Source organism: Myotis nattereri, assembly GCF_964212035.1.
Source record: "Myotis nattereri genome assembly, chromosome: 12".
NCBI classification, from domain to species: domain Eukaryota; kingdom Metazoa; phylum Chordata; class Mammalia; order Chiroptera; family Vespertilionidae; genus Myotis; species Myotis nattereri.
In genome coordinates this window covers 65,839,366-65,862,964 of record NC_138087.1, presented here as the reverse complement: position 1 = coordinate 65,862,964, position 23,599 = coordinate 65,839,366, and the positions used below count along the sequence as shown (strand labels likewise).

Genomic DNA, 23,599 nt, shown 5'->3' with positions numbered 1-23,599 from the left:
TTGGTGGTGGGAATGCAAAATGGTACAGCGACTTTGGAAGACAGTTTGGCAATTTCTTACAAAACTGAACATGCTATTACCATACAGTGCATATATTTTCCTTTACACAATTTGCCACATTAGAAACTCAAAGTCCTTTTTGTGTTACTTCTTTAAAAATTTATTGTTCTTTTGTTAAGATGATATGTAAGCTCAAGTTCTAATTATCCCTTTGACTAACTCATGTCTGAATGTATGTGTGTGTATGCAGTTCATGTTAATAGATCCAACTTTTTTTCTCTTATCTTTTGTTAGTCTAAGAACTTAAGATAGGTAAAGGGGAAAAACTTTTTTTTTTCCTTCTACTTAAGGGGATTACGTGGTATTATGTAAGAGGATTTGTTGAAATACAGGATTACTAGCAACCAACTATCTTCAAAATAATGTCTAAATAATAATAAAGAATGGTATGGAGGGAAATTTCCCTCCATACCGTTGTTATTATATATTTTTAAAATATTTTTTATTGATTTTATTTTTTTTTTATTAAATCTTTATTGTTCAGATTATTACATTTGTTCCCCTTTTTCCCCCCCCATAACTCCCCTCCTCCCAGTTCCCGCCCCACCCTCCGCCCTCACTCCCCACCCACTGTCTTCATCCATAGGTGCACGATTTTTGTCCAGTCTCTTCCCGCATCTCCCACACCCCTTTCCCCCCCAAGAATAGTCAGTCCATTCCCTTTCTATGTCCCTGATTCTATTATAATCACCAGTTCATTCTGTTCATCAGATTATTTATTCACTTGATTCTTAGATTCACTTGTTGATAGATGCATATTTGTTGTTCATAATTTGTATCTTTACCTTTTTCTTCCTCGTCCTCTTCTTAAAGGATACCTTTCAGCATTTCATATAATCCTGGTTTGGTGGTGATGAACTCCTTTAGCTTTTCCTTATCTGTGAAGCTCTTTATCTGACCTTCAATTCTGAATGATAGCTTTGCTGGATAAAGTAATCTTGGTTGTAGGTTCTTGGTATTCATCACTTTGAATATTTCTTGCCACTCCCTTCTGGCCTGCAAAGTTTCTGTTGAGAAATCAGCTGACAGTCGTATGGGTATTCCCTTGTAGGTAACTGAGTTTCTTTCTCTTGCTGTTTTTAAGATTCTCTCTTTATCTTTTGTTCTTGGCATTTTAATGATGATGTGTCTTGGTGTGGTCCTCTTTGGATTCCTTTTGTTTGGGGTTCTCCGCGCTTCTTGGACCTGTAAGTCCATTTCTTTCACCAGGTGGGGGAAGTTTTCTGTCATTATTTCTTCAAATAGGTTTTCAATATCTTGCTCTCTCTCATCTTCTGGCACCCCTATAATTCTGATGTTGGTACGCTTGAAGCTGTCCCAGAGGCTCCTTACACTATCCTCGCATTTTTGGATTCTTTTTTCATTTTGCTTTTCCGGTTGGGTGTTTTTTGCTTCCTCGCATTTCAAATCATTGACTTGATTCTTGCGCTTCTCTGGTCTGCTGTCGGGAGTCTGTATAATATTCGTTATTTCAGTCCGTGTATGCTTAATTTCTAGTTGGTTCCCCAATATAAGATCGAGGGTCTCATTAGTTTTCTTGTAGATCTCATTAAGTTTATCGGCGGCTTCTAAACAGTTCTTGAGAGACCTTAAAAGTGTGGTTCTGAACTCTATATCTTCCATTGACAATTTTGTCCTGTTTCTTTGTCTCCGCATTTTGTTATGCTTCCTTGGTGCACCCCCTAGTGGTCTTTGTGCGCAGACTTATAAACCTTGATTGTTGTAGCTAATACCAGGGAGGGTTTGACCTCCAGGCCAAGTGGCTATGAGAATCAGCTGTGTCTGCAGTGAGAGAACTTCTGTCCTCTAGGGAGGTGCTAATCTAGCCTTTGCCTGAGGCTATCCGGCAAATGCCTCTGTGCAGGGCTTGGGCGGGGCGGGTCGCACAGTATCAATAGGGTGGGCCGGAGAGAGCAGTGATGGCGGCTCTCAGTCCTGTCCCCAGGGGCTTCCTCTCTGAGTCCCAGCAATGGCTGCAAACCTCGGAGAGAAAGCTGCACTCGCTCTGACCAAAGCCAGACAGTCCCGCTTCTCCCGTTTGCATCTGGGTCCCTAAAGACTCGCCTGTATCTGGAGCTCAGAGTCTGCGACTCCCTCCCGATTGAAAACGCCAGCCGCGCCCTCCACCGCCAGTCCGCTCCTCGCACTCCGCACCTCAGAATTTGACTTCAGCACTGCGCCTCCTCTGAGTGTCCGTATGCGTTTCTCTTTCCTCCTAGTTGTAGGACTTCCACTCAGCCAGCGTTCCTGTGGTTCTGGGTGATGTCCCTTCCGTTTTCTGGTTTCACTTTTGAAGTAGTTGTTCAAAGCAGCAAACTCCGGCATTAACCTATGCCGCCATCTTGGTTCTCTCCAAAAAATATTTTTTTATTGATTTTAGAGAGGGAGAGGGAAAGAAACATCAACGTGAGAAACATGGATCAGCTGCCTCCTGCACACTCCCTACTAGGGTTAGGCCCCACAACCCGGGTATGTGCCCTAACCAGGAATTGAACCAGTGACCTTTTGGTTCATGGGATGACGCACAGATTGATTAGTACTTCCTAATAATGAGCACAAAGGGGCTACAGATGACCTCATCCAACTCCCTGTTACTAAGGTGAAAACTAGGATCCTGTGGAAAGAACTTTTTTCCCCCAAGTTCATGTGTTTTATCGACCAGAATCCAGATATTTTGCCTCACAATAGTTTTTACTTTTATAAAACAGTATTTCCTACTTTTTATTTCTCAAAGCTTTGAGACCATTTGGAGAATGCAGAGAAAGGGGAGAAGTCTTAAGAAAACGTCAGTAGAAAAGGAGCCAGATGGCAACATCTCACATGACCAGGCTCCTCCTGGGGCTAGAAATGACTGGGAGATGTCAATGGTGTTGTAAGGCTACTACTCAAAGTCAATCCATCTGGGCTCCAGGGATGGGGAGAGGGAGCCTTCAAGTTCTATTCAAGGCCAATGACTGGGAAGTTTTTGTTGGATAGGGCTTGTTAATTTTGGCCTTGGGCCAGTCCTTTCCCATTTCTGATCCTGTTTCCCCATTTAAAAATACACATTAAACCCCTTAACATTATGATTCTATATGAAATGTCAGAATTAGCTAAGTTGCTTAATAGCACAATAATATTAGAGAGCTGAATGTGAGAAAGTAAAAGTATTACACTCACCAAGTATTTTTAACTGATTAAAATGAAAGGTAAGGGCTTTTTTAAAGTTTAGCTTAAAAAAAAAAAAAAAAAAAAGACAAACCAACCATTGTATTAGTTTGCTAGAGCTGCCGGGATAAAATACCACAGGCTGGGTGGCTAAACCAACAAAAATTTCTTACAGTTCTGGAGAAGTCTAAGATTAAGGTGTCAGTAGATGTGGTTTCTTCTGAGGCCTCTCTCCTTGACTTGCAGATGACCACCTTGTCACTATGTTCTCACATGGTCTTTCCTCTCTGTGTGCATCCCTGGTCTCTCTTTTGTGCCCAAATTTCCCTTCTTATAAGGACCTCAGATTGGTTTAGGGCCCATCCTAAAAGCCTCATTTTTATTTAATCACCTTTTAAAGGCATTATCTCCAATAACGGTCACATTCTGAGATACTAGAAGTTAGTACTTCAACACAAAAATTTTGGGGGCAGACATTTAAGCCTGTAACAACCATCTATTCTAATGTTCTCATTTCAAAACATTGTTAGCAAGTACATATTTCTGGGGAGAAATTATTTTATTTTAGCTCACTTTTACATAATTTAAAATAGGATATATATTAGTTGAATTACATTAATATTTTCCTATAGATGACTTATACCTGAAAAGTTAGTTAACAAAATGAAAAACTCCATTTTTGTTTCATTAGTCTTCAAAATAGTATTTATTAGTTTATTATGTGATTCCTGTGAAAATGTATTATAGACTATCTTCCTTAAAGTAAGCATATAAAAATCTAAAATATCATTACGATTTTCATTGGTATACAACCCTCAATTAAAAATTTTAGAAGTGACAGGCCATATTTTCCATGGGAAAAAGCTTTGAAAAGAGCTAATGTTACTTTACTGCTTGACCTAGATTGGTTGCTCATAATACTTTTCCTAGAAGAAGATGGTAAATGGTTTATAGCTCAGAGGGCAAAACTCACAAAATATAAAAAAAGAATGTCTTAGAATTTACTTAATGAAGCTTATGTTTTTGCTAACTGTTTTAATTATAATTTCAAGTCTTATAGATACAGAAATTATATTTCTTCCAGGGCAGACACGCATATCCTTATAATACAATAGGGAAGAAAACAAACATTAGATTTTAACTATTGAGCCCGTTTACTTTTCTGAGTTTGGACATGGACATATTTTTTTCTTTTCCTTCACAGCTTGGCCTGCATCTGACTCATTAGCTTCTCCAATTTGATTGCTAGTGCCATGTTTCCTTTAATCTTCAATTTTCCTGACATGAATGCCATTGTTGGTTTCAGTTTCCCTAAAACAAGAAATTGAGAGAGGAAAAAGCATCAATTAGTACCCTTAGGAAATACTGCTTCAAGAACATGCATTATGAAAAGAATATTCTGGAGTTCTGTAAGTCTGTGAAACAAAACTATTACAGCATTTTTAAAATTAGTATCCTGGGAATCCCAATTCATAGAGTTAGATGTTAACAATATCTTTTAATATAAGATAATATAAAAACAACAATCAGTAAAAGATTATAGCAAAAAGCTGAAGATGCAGCATTTATAAACTTGTTACAGTACTCCCAAGGATACATGGCCCTCAAATGAATTGAGGCAAACAAATATTATCTATTTTATGTTCTAATCTATTATAGTTCAATAAACTCTTAACATTTTAAGTTTAGATTTTTTAAAAAAAAATCTAAATACATATACAGTAGGTCCTCAGGTTACATCGGAGATCCGTTCCTATGGACCCAACGTAACATGATTTTCGCCGTAAGTCGGAACCCACCTACATAAGCACCTATGTCACTCACATGGAGCACACACACAGCAGTAATGAAGTGAAACAGTAAAAAAAAAAATTAAAAGAAAGATAACAATTCCTGACCTTTACTTGTGGTAAATAAATAATAAAAAACATAAAGGACTGCCCAGCCGGGTGTAGCTCAGCGGTTGAGCGTCGACCCAGGAACCGAGAGGTCACGGTTCGATTCCCGGTCAGGGCACATGCCCAGGTTGCGGGCTCGATCGCCAGTTGGGGGCGTGCAGGAGGCAGCCGATCAGTGATTCTCTCTCATCATTGATGTTTCTATCTCTCTCTCCCTCTCCCTTCCTCTCTGAAATCAATAAAAAATATATAAAAAAAACCATGAAGGACATAAGTACATACGTCAAAACGACGGAACTTTTTTTTAATAAATAAATGGGAGATGGAAACGTAACGACGAAACGACGTACGTCAAGTCCGACATAACCTGAGGACTGCCTGTACTAGTAATATTCTTTAAAAAAATATATTTTATTGACATAAGACACTGGGGGATAGGTGAGGCTAGGGGACTGTCTAGGGCGGGGGGGGGGGAATGGACACATATGTAATACCCTTTGTATTACTTTAAGCAATAATAAAAATAAATAAATAAAAATAAAAAAAATATATATATATATATATTTTATTGATTTTTTTACAGAGAGGAAGGGAGAGAGATAGAGAGCCAGAAACATCGATGAGAGAGAAACATCGATCAGCTGCCTCCTGCACACCCACCACCGGGGATGTGCCCGCAACCAAGGTACATGCCCTTGACCGGAATCGAACTTGGGACCTTCAGTCTGCAGGACGATGCTCTATCCACCGAGCCAAACTGGTTAGGGCAATATTCTTAAGAAAAGATCATTAAAAGTATAGGTATGGCCACAAAAGTGTATGTTAGCATGATTTTAACTACAGAAATGCCGGGATATAAAGTGTGAGCTTAAAAACATAATTATAGCCAATAACAACATATAATAAATAGAAGCTCACCAAGGGAGGAAACTTTGTTTTTATTTGGGACTCTCATTGCAGTGCTAGTATAGAGTCTGACACAGAGGAATTCATGAGGAAACTGAGGCTCAGAGAGGATTTGGACTTTCTGTTTGTCACACTACTTGTATATGATGATGCTGCATTTCAAAGTCCTATGTAACTTATTCTCATTTATAGTTTCTGGGCTATATTATGCCAAATTATATATAGGTCATATCTCTAGAGGGCACAATATGTATCTGGTGCATAAGTAAACTTTCACTGGGCCATGTACAGGCTGTTTGTAGAAAAATGTGTGGGTTAATATTGTATACCTACTGAGTTACTAGATACCTTTAAATTATTCTGAAACGGAGTTGTAGCAAAGCATTTATAGATTGGTTATAGATAGAAAGGGTCAAATCTAATTCTTTCATTTTAATGAATAAACTGTGCTGAGCACTAGTCCAAGGAAATGTGATGCTAAAATACCTGCATTCACAAATAACAGATTAAGGGATAATTTTTAATTTACATGGAAGATACTGGAAGATCTTTATTCTTTGAAGGATCAGAACAACCCCTCCAAGAATTTACAAACACTAATATTCAGATACCCTTCAGCCACAAAACTGGCTCCCTGCTCTTGTCACTCTACAGTGGAACTCACCAGTCCATAAGCCCACCAGTCTACTCATGCATACAGAGGTTCCAATCAGCTCTATAGAGCTTTGCCCATAAAGATGAATGGACATCAAAAGGAGACAAAAAACAAAATACCCCCAGAACAAAAAACAGATAACAGCAATTTGGAGGAAACAGAGAATGTAGCACAGAAGAAAACTGAAACAAAGTAAATGAATAACAAGTAAATTCTGTAATTCATGTCCTCATAAGAGAAGATATAACACCAGTACAGCAAGAACAGGATTCTGGAGGAGAAAGGGGGAAGAAAGCATAGGGAAGAGGGAGAAAAAAAGAACAGAATGAAAAGGGGTGGGGGAGGGAGAGGAAGGAGAAGAATGGGGAGGAACTAAAGAAGGGGAATGAAACTGGGTAGAGTGAAGAGGAAGAAGGGGGAAGTAAGAGAAGAAAGAAAGAGAAAACAAGAGTGAGCTCTTGGAAATTAAAAATTTGATAGGCAACATTAAAATACAGCCCTGCTGATGTGACTCCATTCGTTGGGCATTATCCTGTGCATTGAAAGTTGCATTCCATTCTAGGTCTGGGGAGGGGGGTTTGTGAGCTCAAACCCTGGTAGGGGGTCATGCAGGAGGCAGCCAATTGATGTTTTGCCCTCTCTCTTTATCTCTCTCTCTCTCTATCTAAAAATCAGTAAAAAAATATAATAGAAAGGAGACACTTGCACATCTCTGGTCACAGAACTTACAGACACTAATGTTTGTCTTTCTATTGTAACAGTCTCGAGACTCACTATTGGAAAAGCCTCTCTCTGGCCCTTACCCCAATAATCTTTTCAAATAAAGTCTCTCCTTACTATTAAAAAAAAGTAATAGAAGAAAAAAACTAAAGAAAAAAATACAACTCAAAAAAAAGAATAAGGCCCTGGCTGGTTTGGCTCAGTGGATAGAGTGTCGGCCTGCGGACCAAAGGTCCCGGGTTCGATTCCGGTCAATGGCACTTACCTTGGATGCAAGATCCTCCTAGGCATGGGCTCTGGTTGGGGCTCCTGCGGAGGCAACCGATTGATGTGTTTCTCTCACATTGATGTTCCTCCCTGTCTTTCCCTCTCTCTTTCCCTCTCCCTAAAAATCAGTGGAAAAATATCCTCGGGTGAGGATTAGCAAAACAAAACAAAACAAAATAAATTAATAAGGTGAGCCAATCTCTTAAAAATAAAATGACTAAACCAGAGAGCTAATGTTTTCTCCAAAATGTGAGAACTAAGAAAACCAAGAGAACTATCAAAGAAATAACGTAAGATACATTCCCAAGAGGCCCATCAAATACCCAGGAAAATGAAAGAAAAAAAGACCACACCACCTTATATCATTGTGAAATTTCAGAACACTACAGAGAAAGATCATTTTGATTCTAAAGCTTTCAGAAAGGGAGGAGTAGAAACAAAAGATTAAAAAGAAGAATAGTATCAAATTCTCAATGGTAATCTAAGCAGATGAAGCAATGCTTTCAAAATTCTGAAAGTTAATTTCGACCCAGAAATCTCTACCCAGACAAACAATGAATTGGTAGAATACAAGTTGTTTTAGACACTTATTAAAATGACCTCTTTTGTATCCTTTCTCATGAAGCTACTGGAGAATCTGTGACACCAAAATGAGGATGCAAACCAAGAGAGAAGACATGGGATACAGAAATAGGAGATTCAATGCAGGAGAGAGTTAAAGAAACTTCTAGCTAGAATCACAGCTGTGTAGCAGGCTATTATAATGAGTTACCTGTTCAGAATTTAACAAGAAGACAAAGGGTTCCAGGAAAAAAAGTAGACTGACAGGTAATTTGACACTTTTGGCAGAGTAGAAATTGTATCAAGAGGTTGTGAGAAAAGTATAGGAGAATTTTGCTTAGTTTCTTTATCGGTATTTTAATGGGGAAGAAATAGGGCAATTATTTATGACCAGGAAAAATAAAAGTTATTTCTTAGGGGAAACATAATAATAATATACTATTTGACTCAGCAGCAAACTATGCCAGAATAATCATTATTTAAACACAGAGTATTAATTTAATCAAAAGTTATAAAATAATTAAATTGGGAGAATAAGAGGGAGGTGAAGCAGAATCAAGGTGCTATAAAAGAATTTAAATCTTACCTATCACTCTTTAGTGAATCTAAAGAAAATAGTATAAATACTATAAATAGAACATTGAGAAATATGAAAACATTGAAAAATGTGGTTAAATATAGAAAGGAATACCAAAAAGACCTGAAGACAAATTACCTCTCAAGAGTGGAAGGGGGAAAGGCCCAAAACACTTTTTATATATATACACCTTTTAAAATTGAGGTGTTATTTGCATGACATAAAATAAGCCATTTTATTTATTTTTTATAAAATTAACCATTTTAAAGTGAACAATTCAGTATCATTTAAGTATAGCTACAATGTTGTATAACCACCACCTCTATCTAGTCCCCAAGCACTTTATTACTCCAAAAGGAAACCCTGTACCCTTTATGCATTAGCAGCTCCCCCTCCCTTTAGGCCCTGGCAACCACCAATCAGCTTTCTATGGATTTACATACTCTAATTTTTCATGTAAATGGATTTATACAATATGTGATCTTTTGTGTCTGGCTTCTTTCACTTAACATGTTTTTAAGGTTCACCCAAATTGTACTATGAAATAGTACTTCATTTATTTTTATGGCTGAATAGTTCATCTCTCTATATAAAAGCCTAAGTGACCAAACGATCAGTCAACTGGTCACTATGATGCACACTGACCACTAGGGGGCAGATGCTCAATGCAGGAGCTGCCCCTGGTGGTCAGTGCGGTCCCACAGTGGGAGCACCGCTCAGCTGACCAACGGGCGCCAGATGCCAGGCTCACGGCTGGCGAGCGCAGCTGCAGTGGCGGAAGCCTCTCCCACCTCCGCAGCAGTGCTATTGAGCAGTGGCAGCAGAGGTGGCAGCAGGCGCAGCGGGACCCGGATGAGCTGGAGTGGCACAGCGCCCAGCTCAGGCTCTGGCTCCTCCTTGGCTACTTTGCCCACTGGCCAGGCTTGGGATTGGGCCAAAACTGGCAGTCCGACATCCCCCAAGGGTCCCGGATTATGAGAGGGCGCAGGCAAGGCTGGGGGACCCCACCAGTGCACAAATCTGTGTACCGGGCCTCTAGTTTTATACAATAATTTATTTATATATTATAATTCATTTATCCATTCATCTGTTGGTGGGCACTTGAGTTATTTTCACCTTTTGGCTATTGCGCAGTGCTGCTATGAACATATGTATATGTGTATTTGTTTGAGTATCTGTTTTCATTTCTTCTGAGTATATACCTAGAAGGGGAAATGTTGGATCCTATGGTAATTTTATGTTTAACTATACCCTTATATATATGGGTTTAATTAAATCCATATATCTATGGTCAACTGCTCTTTAACAAGGTTGCCAAGACCATTCAATGGAGAAAGAATAACCTATTAAACAAATGGTACTGGGACAAATGAATAGCCACATGCGAACAAATGAAGGTGGACTCCTACCTTACACCATATACAAAATTAACTCAAAATTGGTCAAAGGCCTAATTATAAGAGCTAAAATTAAATATTCATAGGGTGAAACATAAGGGTAAATTATCAAAACTTGGATTTGATAAAGGATTCTTAGATCTGATAGCAGAAGCACAAGTATCAAAAGATAAAAAAAACCGATAAAGTGGTCTTCATCAAAATGAAAAACTTTTGTGTTTCAAAATATATCATCAAAAAAGTGAAAAAGAGCCCTAGCCTGTTTGGCTCAGTGTATAGAGCATCCTGGATTAGAATTGGAAGGCAAGACCTACAGAATGCACTATGATCTTTAATTTATGAAGATTAAAACGGAAGAATTAATAATTTATTAAATGAAAGAATCTTTAGATTAGACTGTTATAATGTTAATGCTGCTTCTAATAAATACAGAAATAAATGACTTAACCATTTGGAGTAGTGTTCTAAGAGTAGAAAAAAATTTAAAAATTACCCTAAAAATGTTTCTGGCTCATGGGCAGAACAGGAAACTACGCAAAAGGTTCTCTTGGTTAGGGATGCCACAGAAAGCAGGGTCCCTGAGCCACGGGAGAGGGTGGCTATTTTCTTCAATAATAGCTGGCAAGATTGAGGCATGACTTTACTTTCAATAAATGAGCTGCAGCTGAGTCCTGCATCTCTGGTGACACAGGTGTTATTGGAAATGATATCTTAGTCCAACTAGTAGAAATAAAGCCCACCTAGGAGTCCTTTTGAACTCACTCTCTGTCCCCAACATTATCTTATTATCAGTCATACAAAAAGGAAATTCTGGCATCTACTCCCCATTTGTTGCTTCAAGTAGAAGGGGCAGTAGAAGTAACAGTAGTTACTTCCCAAGATGTGCTCTTTTTTGTTTTTAAATTACAGTTGACATTCAATATTACTTTATATTAGTTTCAGATATACAACATAGTAGTTAGACATTTATATAATTTATGAAGTGGTCCCCTCAATAAGTCTAGTACCCATTTGGAACCATACAAAGTTATTATAATATTATCTTCCCTATGTTGTGTTTTACACCCCCATGACTATTTTGTAACTATGTAATTTGTATTTCTTAATCCCTCCACCTTTTTCACCCTGCCCTCTAACCCCCCACCCCAATCTGGCAACCATCAGTTTTTTTCTCTGTATCTATGAGTCAGTTTCTGTTTTGTTTGTTCATTTATTTTGTTCTTTAGATCCCACATATAAGTGAAATAATACAGTATTTGTCTTTCTCTGACTTATTTCACTTAGCATAATATTCTAGTTCCATCCATCTTGTTGCAAATGGTAAGATTTCATTCTTTCTGACCCAGTAATATTCCATTATACATATACATATACATATACATATACATATACATATACATATACATATACGTGTGTGTGTGTGTGTGTATATATATATATACATATATATATATGTGTGTGTATATATATATATATGTATATATATATATATATATATATATATATACATATACATATCTTCTTTCTCTACTTGTCCGGTGATGGACACTCAGGTTGCTTTCATATCTTGACTACTGTAAATAATGCTGCAATGACATACCAGTGCATATATCTTTTCGAATGTGTGTTTTAGATTTCTTCTGATAAATATCCAGAAACAAAATTGTTGGGTCATAGGTAGTTCTATTTTTAATTTTTTTTAGGAACCTCTGTACTGTTTTCCATAGCAGCTGCACCAATCTGCAATCCCACTAACAATGTACTTGTTGTTTGTTGATTTATTGATAAATTTATTGATAAATTGAGGAAATTAAAAACTCACCTGAAAACATTTTTACAAAATCATCAGTAGACATATTCATCACCACATCTGCCTGATCAGATGGCTCTCCATATCCGGCATTCCCACCCTTGTTTTTAAGATCAAGAAACCATGTTCCACCATCTTCACCTACACGGAAGGTAAAGATATAGAAATAAATGCCAAAGAAGCCCTGTTCTTCTTCAACTTAATAACATTACACTTACAATAATCTTATATACTGCTTCTTCCCAGGCTAAAATCCCAAGGACTCTTATCATTTTCAGCAAATATTTATTAAATACTTATTTTGTACCTGGCATTAGGCTAGGCTTTGAAGACTCTGCATAAGCCAGTTCTTACAAAAGAGGAATTGGATGGTGATGTGGAGCCAGGAAATCCAACTGGAACTGAGATTTTTAAAGGTAAGTAAGAACTAGCTAGGTAAGAAACTAGAAAAAAATATAGTAGGATCAGAAGATAGAGAGTGGATATTGGCATTGGGAATGGTGAGTTGCTTTGGATATTTTCAAACTGAGGCACCTTTGTGCTAGCCAAGTGAATATGTCAAATAAAGTCTTACTAGATTGGAAATATAGATATATAAGTAGTCTATTCATATGGTCATTGAAGTCTTGTGAGTCGTTGGAGGTTCCTAGTGAAAATCTGTGGAGTGCTAAGACAGTGATCTGAAGAACATCCTTGAAGGACAAAGGAGAAGCATCTGACACAGGATACTGAGAAGGCATGATTACAGATAGAGAAGGAAAGGTCTTGTCAAAGAAGCCAAGAAAAGGGAGGATTTCCAGAAGGAAACAGTGGCCAACACCATCAAATACTCCAGAGTTATGACAAGGTAAGAATGACAAATGCCCACTGGTGACACAGAAGCCACCAAGGACCCTGGTGAAAACAAATTCAGGGAATGAAGAAAAATGATACCACCGCAGAATGAATCGCAGATGAAAATAAGTTTTACTTATTGTGTTTAAAATAATAGAACAGACTGAGAACGTTAAAATACATTTGGGAAGGAGGCTGCAGGATGAACAGGTGGAAGAGAGGGCACAATTAATAGCACAAAGTCTCTGAGGAAGCCAGAGGAAACGGAATCTAGAACTTTGTTACTCAAAGTGGGATCCATGGACTGAATACTGTCATCAACTGTCAGAAATGCAGAATTCAGATCCCACCTCAGACCTGCCTACTGCATTGTAGCCTGAAACCAGGTAATTAGCATGAATTTTAAAGCTTGAGATGCACTGATCTAGAGTTGAGCTCTATTCCATTGGGAGGAGAAGAGAGGATGATGCCTATAATGGTTAATTTAATATCAGATGAAAGGAAGCTGAAGCAATTTATCTGTAGGCTTATATTATCTCTGTAAAAGAGGAGATGGAATTATCCATTGAAACTGGCAGGGAAGTGGTGAAGGGAGAGATGGAAGATTTGAGGGACACTGAGGTTTAAAATAGTCACTGTGGAAAATGAGGTAGTAAGCTATCACAGAAACACAGAATTCTGAGGTGCTGCTTAGACCCCAGTAGAAGAGGGACAATGATGAATCTCTACTAGTACAGATCCACTGGTGGTATGATTTTTTATTTTTATTTTTTTTGTTTCTCCAGCAGATTTAGCAGTCTAGATGCAACTATGGGGCAGCCAGATAGTTTGATTCAGTCAGGACTAAGTTTTTGGCAGATTGTGACATAAGTAAAGAGGTCCAGAAGTTTAGGATATAGGCAAGAGAGTGACTGAATCAATGGACGTGGGTTCTAAGGACAGAAAAAGAAGGAAAGCTCGGCTGGTGTGGCTCAGTGGTTGAATGTCAACCAATGAATCAGTAGGTCACGGTTCAATTCCCAGTCAGGGCACATGCCCGGGTTGCAGGCTCAATCGATCAATGATTCTCTCTCATCATTAATATTTTTATCTCTCTCTCCCTTCCTTTCTGAAATCAATAGAAATATATTTTTAAAAAACAAAAACAAAGAAAAGCAAGTAAAAACAGGAAGGTACAGATTAATTAAGATAAAATAGAGGAGAGAAAAAAAATAAAAGAACTGATAATGTCAGTTTCCATACAGTAGGAATGAAGTAGCTAGTCTTAAAACTGTCATTACCATGTTAATACTATATTGAGAAGAAAAATATTGAGGTTTTAAAAAGCTGACTACATTCAGACTGACGAATCATCTCAAAAATACAAATGGCAAGCGCTCACGGTGGATAATAAATTATTGTACTACACCACCTGTCTTGATCCACATGCCCTTCTAAGTAGGATTCCTCTCAATTACTTAACAGTGAAAGTATTTGTAACAACATTTTATTTTATATATGCCCATATACACTGACGTTAACTTAAAAATACATATCAGTAGTTATTGGTTATTTTGAAATGGCTACATTCTAGGGTAAGGGTTCTCCATACAGTCAGCTAGATAGGGGATTCCTGGAGGCTGATTTTTGTCCAAGGGAAATATCCTCCTTTGTTTCCTGAAACACTCAGACAACCAGCGTAATCCTTACCTGAGAGTTCAAACTGATAAACTGCTTGAGTGGCTTTGACAAGGTCATCGCTGAGAGAGGCCTTAACGATTCTAAACGTTTCTTTCACAGCTCCAGAAGGTGGTTTTGATGGTGGCTGCTGCTCTTCTTTCAACTTTGTACCAGCACCTGCAAAATAATTGTTGATGAAAATGGCTATAAAGGCTAGGCAAGATAAGGCCACACACACAATTAATTAACAGAATAAACTTGCTACCAATTATACCTGTTTGACCAAAGTGACCTTAAACATATTCAGTGGCATCTGAAAGCATAAATCAAAATAACGGAATAACAGCCAAACACATCAATTTTTACTCTCCAAGTAAAAGACTGATTCTCAGGTTAGATTTAAAAAGAGCAAAAGTATACGGCACTTATAATAAATGGGCCTAAACAAACTATTGGAATTTTAGGGGGTATTAATTAATCACTCCTTTATTATCCACTCTGAATTCTAAAACCAAATGAAAAAAGAACACACCAGAGTCAGAAAGATGGAGATATCAACTGTGTACTTAGTGGAGCTGAATTGGAGATCATAGTCAGTAGAGTCAGTAGATACAACTACGTAAGCTTTAATGGAAAGATATATTTAGAGCATCTCAATTACTTAAAACAAACAAACATACAGCTAGCAGCCCCAACACAGCTTCTCCTAATTTCACACTAAATAAATATAAAAATGTACAAGCTCGGCTGCGGCAGCTCAGTGGTTGAGTGTCAACCTATGAACCAGGAGGTCACAGTTAAGGACTCCCGGTCAGGGCATATGCCCACGTCTTGCAGGCTAGATCCTGGATCATGCAGGAGGCAGTCAATCAATGATTCTCTTTCTGTTTCTCTCTCTCTCTCTCTCTCTCTCTCTCTCTCTCTCTCTCTCTCTCTCTCATCTCTCTCTCCCTCTCCCTTCCTCTCTGAAATAATATATATATATATATATATTTTTTTTTTTTTAATGTACCCCCCCCCCCAAAAAAAAGACAAATACTAAACATCACCTAGACTGACACACCATTTACTGTCAGGATCTAGGAAGAAAGGTCAATAACTCTAAGGTAGATGAAGTCAGCCTCAGAAACACAGGACTGCCTGTGCTTCACACCTCATAAAAGATATCAATGGAAGAATAGCTCTGCTCACCTGAACAAAGAAGAAAGGTTCTCATCAGACTCTGATCTTATACTAAAATCTATCCCTCTGTTTTATAATACTGATTTCAAGAAATCCCCACATTTCTTCTTCTTTTTAAAGTGGCTATCTTTTTAATTTTTAAAAGTTATTTATTGAGTTTGAGAGGGAGAGAACGAAAGAGTGAGAGAAACATCTATTGGTCGCCTCCCACACACACCCCAACTGGGGATGGAACCTGAAACCTGGGGATGTGCCCTGGCCAGGAATCAAACACACTGCCTTTTGGTGTATGAGACTATGTTCCAATCAACTGAGCCACACAGGCCAGGGTGCCCCCATATTTCAATCCAATTTCACAGCTCCCAAATACCAGAGAAGCAGACAGAAGGTGAGGTCCTATTGGTGGTTCATCCTGGGAAGAACACCCACCCAAAGCACGACTGATAAAGACGGGGAAGGGAAGGACCTTGGCATCTCAGCATGCTGAAAAGTGTAGTTTTTAAGCAGAGGAGGTAACAGAAGGCCCCATGTCAGCCCTGTACACAGCACCAGAAGACAGAAATGTCCAATTCTCTATTTTGGAAAAAATATGTAAGTATCTTTATTTTCCTACATAAAATATGGTCTATATCTTACCATGTGATTCCATTTTCTTGGTAACTGTATCCGGGTATTCATCTAAGAAGAAATCTGGTAACAAAGGATGGCCTGAAAAAATGACCCCCAAAATAATCAGGTTACTGTAAGAACTTCAATAAATTAAGATTTTAACACCTGTTTAATATACATTGTATCTGTTTTTATTTAAATGGTGCAATGCAAAGACCCCCATGAGAACTGTTAAACTACCTCACCACTAAGCTAAAATACTTTCCCCATAACCAAGTTATCCTCCTTTCCTATGGAAAATTTCATCCCTAAGATCTAACCGAAGAGTCACATATTAAGCCCTTAACTGCTCTCCCAGGAGCCTTTGCCCCCTTCTCACCTATCCATGAAACCCTTATGGCTACATCCCTCCAAGGTGCTTAAGACTCATTTCCTACCTGGCCCCCTAAGAGAAGGGAATTCCTCAGTAAAAAAGGACTTGTCCCCATCTTTGTCTCTGTATGTCTGCTCCTCCCTCTCAGAAGATCAAAAGCAAAGCAAAACTGGATGGCAGGAATGCATTGGGTTTGTTATATCCTAACACTTACCACAGTACCTAATCATATTAAGTTCTCAACACTCTCAAATCTAAAATAGGGTTTTTAATTTAAATCAAATTTAAAATGTTGTGTATAAAGACACTATATCTTTAATACCTGAAGTGATAATTACACTATACCAGGCCCCAGAAGACCTGGATCAGATTCAGGTTCTGCCATTTACTAGCTGATACTCCTAGACAAAGGCTTAATAATCTCTTTGGACCTGTTTTTCTACTGTAAATATTAACTCCTGAATACAGTGATTGCAGCATATGCCAGGCACTGTGCCAAGCACATTATATACATTATTGCATTTTGTTCTTACCAAAACCCTGTATGGAAGGTATCATTACAGTATTTTACCAGTAAGGAAAGTGAAGCTCAGAGAAAGTGGTGACTCACCTAAAGTGCAGCTGAATTGGGATCTGAACCTGAGTTGTCTTTTCCCAAACTCCATGTTCTTACCCCCTAAACGATATTGCCTCCTTCCCAGGATTGCTATGAGATTAGCTAGACAATGTATATAAAAGTGCTTTGTAAAACTGTGAAGAGCTATTTAATTAGATTCTGTTCAAACTGAAGAAACAGGGATGATACAAATATAAACATTCAACCTAATGAATAATATTTAAAATATACTTTAGCACAAATAAGCTAAATATAACATGTATTAAACGTCTATTATTTAGTGTGCGTTATAATTTATACATAAAGTAAAATGCATTATCATTACGATCATCATCTGCAATTTCAGAGAGGAAGAATGACTTGTGAACAAGGGGACTGCTGAGAACTTCTCACATCACACCCTTGTACATGGCACAGACTCTGCTCACTCCCCTTCACCATTTACCACTAAGCTACTCTAAGAGACTGCACCTCAGAGATAAACTTTTAGAAAAAGCCCATAATCTTAAGAAGTTTTTGTGAAAAAAAAAAACACACTGCTGTATCTTCTGTTACCGTATCCTTGAATAAAATCTTTACTCTGTGATTTTAAGATCAACTTTAAAACTAATTTTCTATTTGGTTTCAAAATTTGGAAATGATTAATAGTTGATGTGACCTTCTGCATCTGTATATCCCTTAACTCACTTCTATTTTTCCTTTCTTCTTTAAGATGTGTTGGTATGGGGTTTTCCTTTTATTGGGAAGACAGCTTTTAAAAGAGCATATTAATTTTATAATCACAAAACCACACACACAAAAGAGAAGTGTATTCCTTGCAGAAAATGTGGGGAAATGCATCACTATATTTAAAAATAATAAGCATTACCTGGTTTAATTGCATAGACATCAAAATCTTTTATTCCTTCTTCTTTTAAGATATTTTCATCAATAATAAAGTTGCCAGTAAAACTTTTAGGCTTTTTGAAAATGGAATACGCAGCATCTGCAATGATGTCAACTTTTCTACATTGGCTTTCAATACCGGATCCTCCCAGCATATCCATAGCAGCCGTGTGTATGGCTGCAGAGAAAACATACGCATCCATAACTCCAAATCAAACAGTAGGACTATGGAAGCGACAGCAAGACAGTTAATTTATCAGGTGATGAAAACAAGGTCCAGAGAGCTTGAAGCATTTGCTAAATGGCATAACTGAATAGAAAACATATGTTCCTTGCTGTTCACAACACTGCCTTATATAGAACTTCTTCATGAGACTCACAGCAAAAGTCAATTAGATTTTTCTGATTCAGAATACTTAAGAATTTGCATACCATTCTTGAGATTCAAGAAGCCAGTAAGGTATAATAGAAAGAGCACTGAGCTGTAAGGTGGGATTTTTATGCCAACTATGCTATTTTTTGGCAAGCCACCACCATCTTTGGGCCTCAGTTTCTTGTTTCTAAATATGGAGCTCCTTTCTTAAGTTGGTTGTCTCTCTTTCCTCTCTACTAGAATATGGCGACTTTGTTTTTATTTTTCATCACTGTATGCCCAATGCCTAAAACAATGACAAGCATACCATAAGCACTTAATAAGTACAAGTTAACGATAAGATCCACCACATAAAATTCAGTGATGATTTTGGAAAGGAAAATAAGCAATATCTGTTATGAAAGCTGATAAACCTTGGATCACAAGATTCCTAAAGGTGACCCTACAATTTGAATCTAATTAAGGAATAACTGGGAAAGTATCTAGTAGCTTCGGATTGATTCTTCTGGTTACAGCTTGCTCAAAACAGACAGTAACAAGAGTCTTAAAATCAATGGAAGATTTCCTTTCACATAAATATATGCTGCACATATCAGGTTTAAAACATCAGCATTGCCTTTGAGTCCTCCTTCTCTGGGGAAAGAGCTTCTCTCACCTCTTTAACACCTACTGGCCCCTACCAAGCACACACATATATTCTTGGGCGTATTCAATGAAGCAAAGATATGACTTATAAAGTGTACCACTAAGAAAAAAACCCCTCCCAATTAAACTATGATATATCATCAATTGTAAGAGCATTCCGATATCAAAGATGTAAAAATGTCAAAGCCTGGACATCTCAGAATCAATGAAATATGGTAAAAACTGCCATGAGAACAAGTTGGAAAGTAGGTCCTTGTGAAAAAAAGACACCTAGTTTTGGTTTCTAGCACCAGAGAAGCCAGTTGCCACCTTGTCACCTTGGCCTCCCTGGTTAGCTGAGTTCCCACGTCCATCTGCAATGTGGTCCGGGTGATAGAGGGCTGCAGCTGCTGTGATACTTTTATCTTCCTCTCTGTGGTCAGCACCAAGATCAGTAGCTGCATTCCCAGACTCCTCACCCAACCCACATGAATCTATCCCAGGTGGAACTTCTTCTTCTACCACAGTTGTTCTGGCCAGTCAAGAGGTAAGAAGCAGTAAACACTTTGAATAGCAGCCCTCATAACTCCTCTCCTCCCACCTTTCATTTCAGCAGAAACTATGAAGTGGATGTTATAAAAAGAAAAAAGTTGTATTTTTAAAGGTGACCTCGTTGGGGGCCTGCTCACTGATCTCTGGATGTGTTGAATCTGGTGTGGTCAAAGATCTAGACCCAGAAGGGCTCATGTAGCTGGTGTAGAGAAGGCACACCGAGCCAGAGAGGACAAACAGCGAGTGGACCAGGACACTGCTTTGATTATTGATAATAAATGTTACACTGTATCCATTTCATTAAGTGCAGTAAATCTCCTTTTCCTTAAAGGGCAGTAATGTTGGGAGATTATTCAGCTTCTAGCAGACATAGAAAGAGAGCCACTCTATACAGTCTAGGATGAGGAATCATTTTTTTATTTTTTAAATCCTCACCTGAGGATATTTTTTCCATTGATTTTTAAAGAGAATGGAAGGGAGAGGGAGAGACAGAGAGAAACACCGATGTGAGAGAGACACATTGATTGGTTGCCTCCTGCATGCCCCTGACCAGGGCGGGGAGCTTGCAACCGAGGTACGTGCCTTTGACCGTAATCGAACCTGGGGCCCTTCAGTCCCCAGGCTGACACTCTATCCACTGAGTCAAACTGGCTAGGGCTTTTTTTTAATTATTTTTAATAGAGACCTAAGAAGTAGCCAGCACCTTGGACACCCTCTAAAATCCATTTTCATTGCCTCAATTATAGATAATGCTGTATTCTAGCTAGCTTTCCTGGCTCCTCTCTCCATTCTTACAAGCCATTCTATATTCAAATGCCAAATTAAACTTCTTCAACCTCAACAACCATATCAGTCCACTGCTCCTGTTTTCCCACTGCTTATTATATCTCTCCTGCTTCTAAAATTCTAAAGTGGTTTTCTACTTAATATAGATTAAAATTCAAGCTCCTAAACTTGGCAATCAAGACCTGGGACCTAGTTCATTCACCTTCCCCCACCACCTCATACCCACTCAACATTCCAATCAATCTGAGCATTACAGTTGCTCAAGGTCTGTGGGAAATAAAAAGCCTACACCCTATCACACAGACACCAGATCAAACTACTTGTAGTTCCACCAACACATTATTTTCCCACTCTACAGCCTTTCTTGTTCCCTGCTGGAATGGGTCCCCTCTGTCAGGAACACCTTGCCTCATTCTCCTTACTAACTCCAACAGATTCTTGTCTGTTTTGTCCTATAATACATCTTAAGCAACTAGAATAGATGCTCAATCAATATATGATGGATAAATAAAATATAAAATTTTTACAGTCAGACAAGGCCTTTTCTAACTTTGTTACCCCTGGATCCAAAAAAAACTAAAGATTCGGAGAGTGGAGGCAGTGAAGGAAGAACAAAGTGCAATGGCAACAAAATCTTTCATCTTTCACAATAAATAGTAACACTTTTTGAAGGTAAGGACTGCATCATATTCATCTTAGTACCTCCTAATGCCTTGTACAGAGTAGACACTTAATAAATTATATGAGTAATGAATAAATAGTATGGAGCACTGTGCCTGGAATATAAAAATGTTTGGAAGATTAATGAATAGAAAGTTACATGCCAGGAGTACAAAGAGGGAAAATATGATGTTAGGACTTCTGTTATCTTGGAGCTCTTCCTTTCTAACTAACTGCCTGAATCTCACTATCTTTTAACTTTAGTAATAGCAATGTTTGATGTGGGAGGAGGAGGTTGAGAAGAAAAGGAAGTAGAAAAAGAGTCACAGTAAACTGTAAACTTTTAAAGTCTTTGACTGATCCACAATAAGTAACACTTTTTACTGACATAACTAAGAATATAAATACGCCCTGACCGGTTTGGCTCAGTGGATAGAGCGGTGGCCTGCGGACTGAAGGGTCCCAGGTTCGATTCCGGTCAAGGGCATGTACCTTGGTTGCAGGCACATTCCCGGTGGTGGGTGTGCAGGAGGCAGCTGATCGATGTTTCTCTCTCATCGATGTTTCTGGCTCTCTTTCTCCCTTCCTCTCTGTAAAAAAATCAATAAAATATATTTTTTTAAAAAGAATATAAATACATACACATACACACTAACATATTTTATTCATATATGACATTTATATAGAAAACAAAAGTTTATGAAATAATACTGACCCTTACTATATGCAGTACTCTCTAATATTTTCTATTTGATTCCATTAGAAATAAAACAAAACAACAAAAAATGTTGGCTGCTGCTTACTATATCAATTTCACAATTCACTAAATTGATTTTATGCCTCACTAAATAGATTTCATGACTCACCAATGAGTCTTGACATGTAGTTTGAAAATGTTGTAGAAGCACTTTTTTTCACTTTCACCTTTTACCCCATTGCAAAGAATATTACTCTCCAGAAAATCTTAAAAGAACTGTGTCTGACACAGAAACGTAAGAGATACAAAGAAGCACTAAAACATAGTTCTGATCCCACAATGGGCTAGTAAGAAAAGGAGTCCTGGTCAAATTACAAAACAAAGAAATTTTTAACAATTGATTCTTGGAATCCTTAGAACAGCAGTTCTCAATCTGTGGGTCTCGACCCCTTTGGGGGTCGAACAACCCTTTCACAGGGTCATCTAAGACCATCGGAAAACACATATATAATTACATATTGTTTTCGTGATTAATCACTATGCTTTAATTATGTTCAATTTGTAACAATGAAACTGGGGGTCACCACAACATGAGGAACTGTATTAAAGGGTAGTGGCATTAGGAATGTTGAGAACCAGTGCCTTAGAAGAAAGATGGTGACTAGAGAGCTGGCTGCGAAAGCTTTCTTTTCCTAAGTTACATCAGCTACATGCCCCTGTGTTTCATAAGTTCCTACCCACAGTCCCTTGTTTCCTCAGCTTCAATACCATTAGACCTCTCCCAACGGGTTGGAGTTGAGGAAATCCCTTCACCCACTGCACAGCAGATGGGAAGCAAAGATGAAAAGAAACCCTTCATCTGTTCCTAAGCTAGAATTCTGCTATGTTTCACACTGCCATATGTGGTGGTTCAGTGCAAGAGTAGCTGAACGGCTACAGTACTTCATAAAAATACTAGATTAAATGTGCTTTTAACAGTCAATTCCTACCAACTAAGTCATCTACTAGATGAAAAGGCCAAAAAAGTATCCCAGTACCCTACACAGTGTGCACTCCATGGTAACCGTCCAATAGGTATTTGTGGAGTGATGAAAATAAATAAAACAATGCCGTACCTGAATTCTAAAGCTTCATACAAAGTCCAGCCATATGTAGGTTCTTGTCACCTCAAGGGGATCTAGGGACACTGTGAGCTCAGAATTCATGTGAAAGTAACAGATAGGTCAGCTTATTATAGTGGAAAAAGACAAAGGTAGTAAGAATATAAGAAACTAACGAGGATTAAAAATATTTTAGAGAAACCAAGATGGCAGCATAGGTAAACACCTGAAATTGCTGCCTCGCACAACCACTTCAAAACTACAACTAAAAGACAAAACAGACATCATCCAGAACCACAGGAAGGCTGGCTGAGTGGAAATTCTACAACTAGAAGGAAAGAGAAAAGCACACTGAGACTCAGAGGAGGTGCGAAAGTAAAGTGCAGAGGTACGGAGGCGCATGTGGAAAAGGCTGGCAACTGAGGACGCAGGTGTCTTTTTCAATCGGGAGGGAGTCACAAGCTCCTGATGGCTCTGAACTCCAGTTCTGGGCGAGTCTCTGGGGACCCAGACTCATACGGGGAGAAACTGGACTGTCTGGCAGCGGGCGGAACTCGAGGGCAGCTTTCTCTCAGAGGTGCTTACAGCAATTACCGCGGGACACTGACACCCGGGGACCTCTTAGGGCAAGGCTGAGGATCAGCCATAGCT

The 23,599-nt window shown here is 38.4% G+C and overlaps 1 protein-coding gene across 1 annotated transcript in view; it reads right to left on the bottom strand.

The window, feature by feature from the left end:
* Window positions 1–3,750: 3,750 nt before the first annotated feature.
* HSDL2 (hydroxysteroid dehydrogenase like 2) overlaps window positions 3,751–23,599 on the bottom strand; it is a 47,466-nt gene continuing 27,617 nt past the window's right edge. Inside the window, exons 7-11 of the mRNA XM_081103276.1 lie at window positions 18,140–18,334; window positions 16,310–16,381; window positions 14,522–14,668; window positions 12,011–12,139; window positions 3,751–4,518 (exon numbers count right to left, since the gene is read on the bottom strand). Of these exons, the coding sequence (XP_080959402.1) occupies window positions 4,406–4,518; window positions 12,011–12,139; window positions 14,522–14,668; window positions 16,310–16,381; window positions 18,140–18,334 (656 nt within the window). The 3' untranslated portion in view covers window positions 3,751–4,405. The remainder of the gene's footprint in view (window positions 4,519–12,010; window positions 12,140–14,521; window positions 14,669–16,309; window positions 16,382–18,139; window positions 18,335–23,599) is intronic.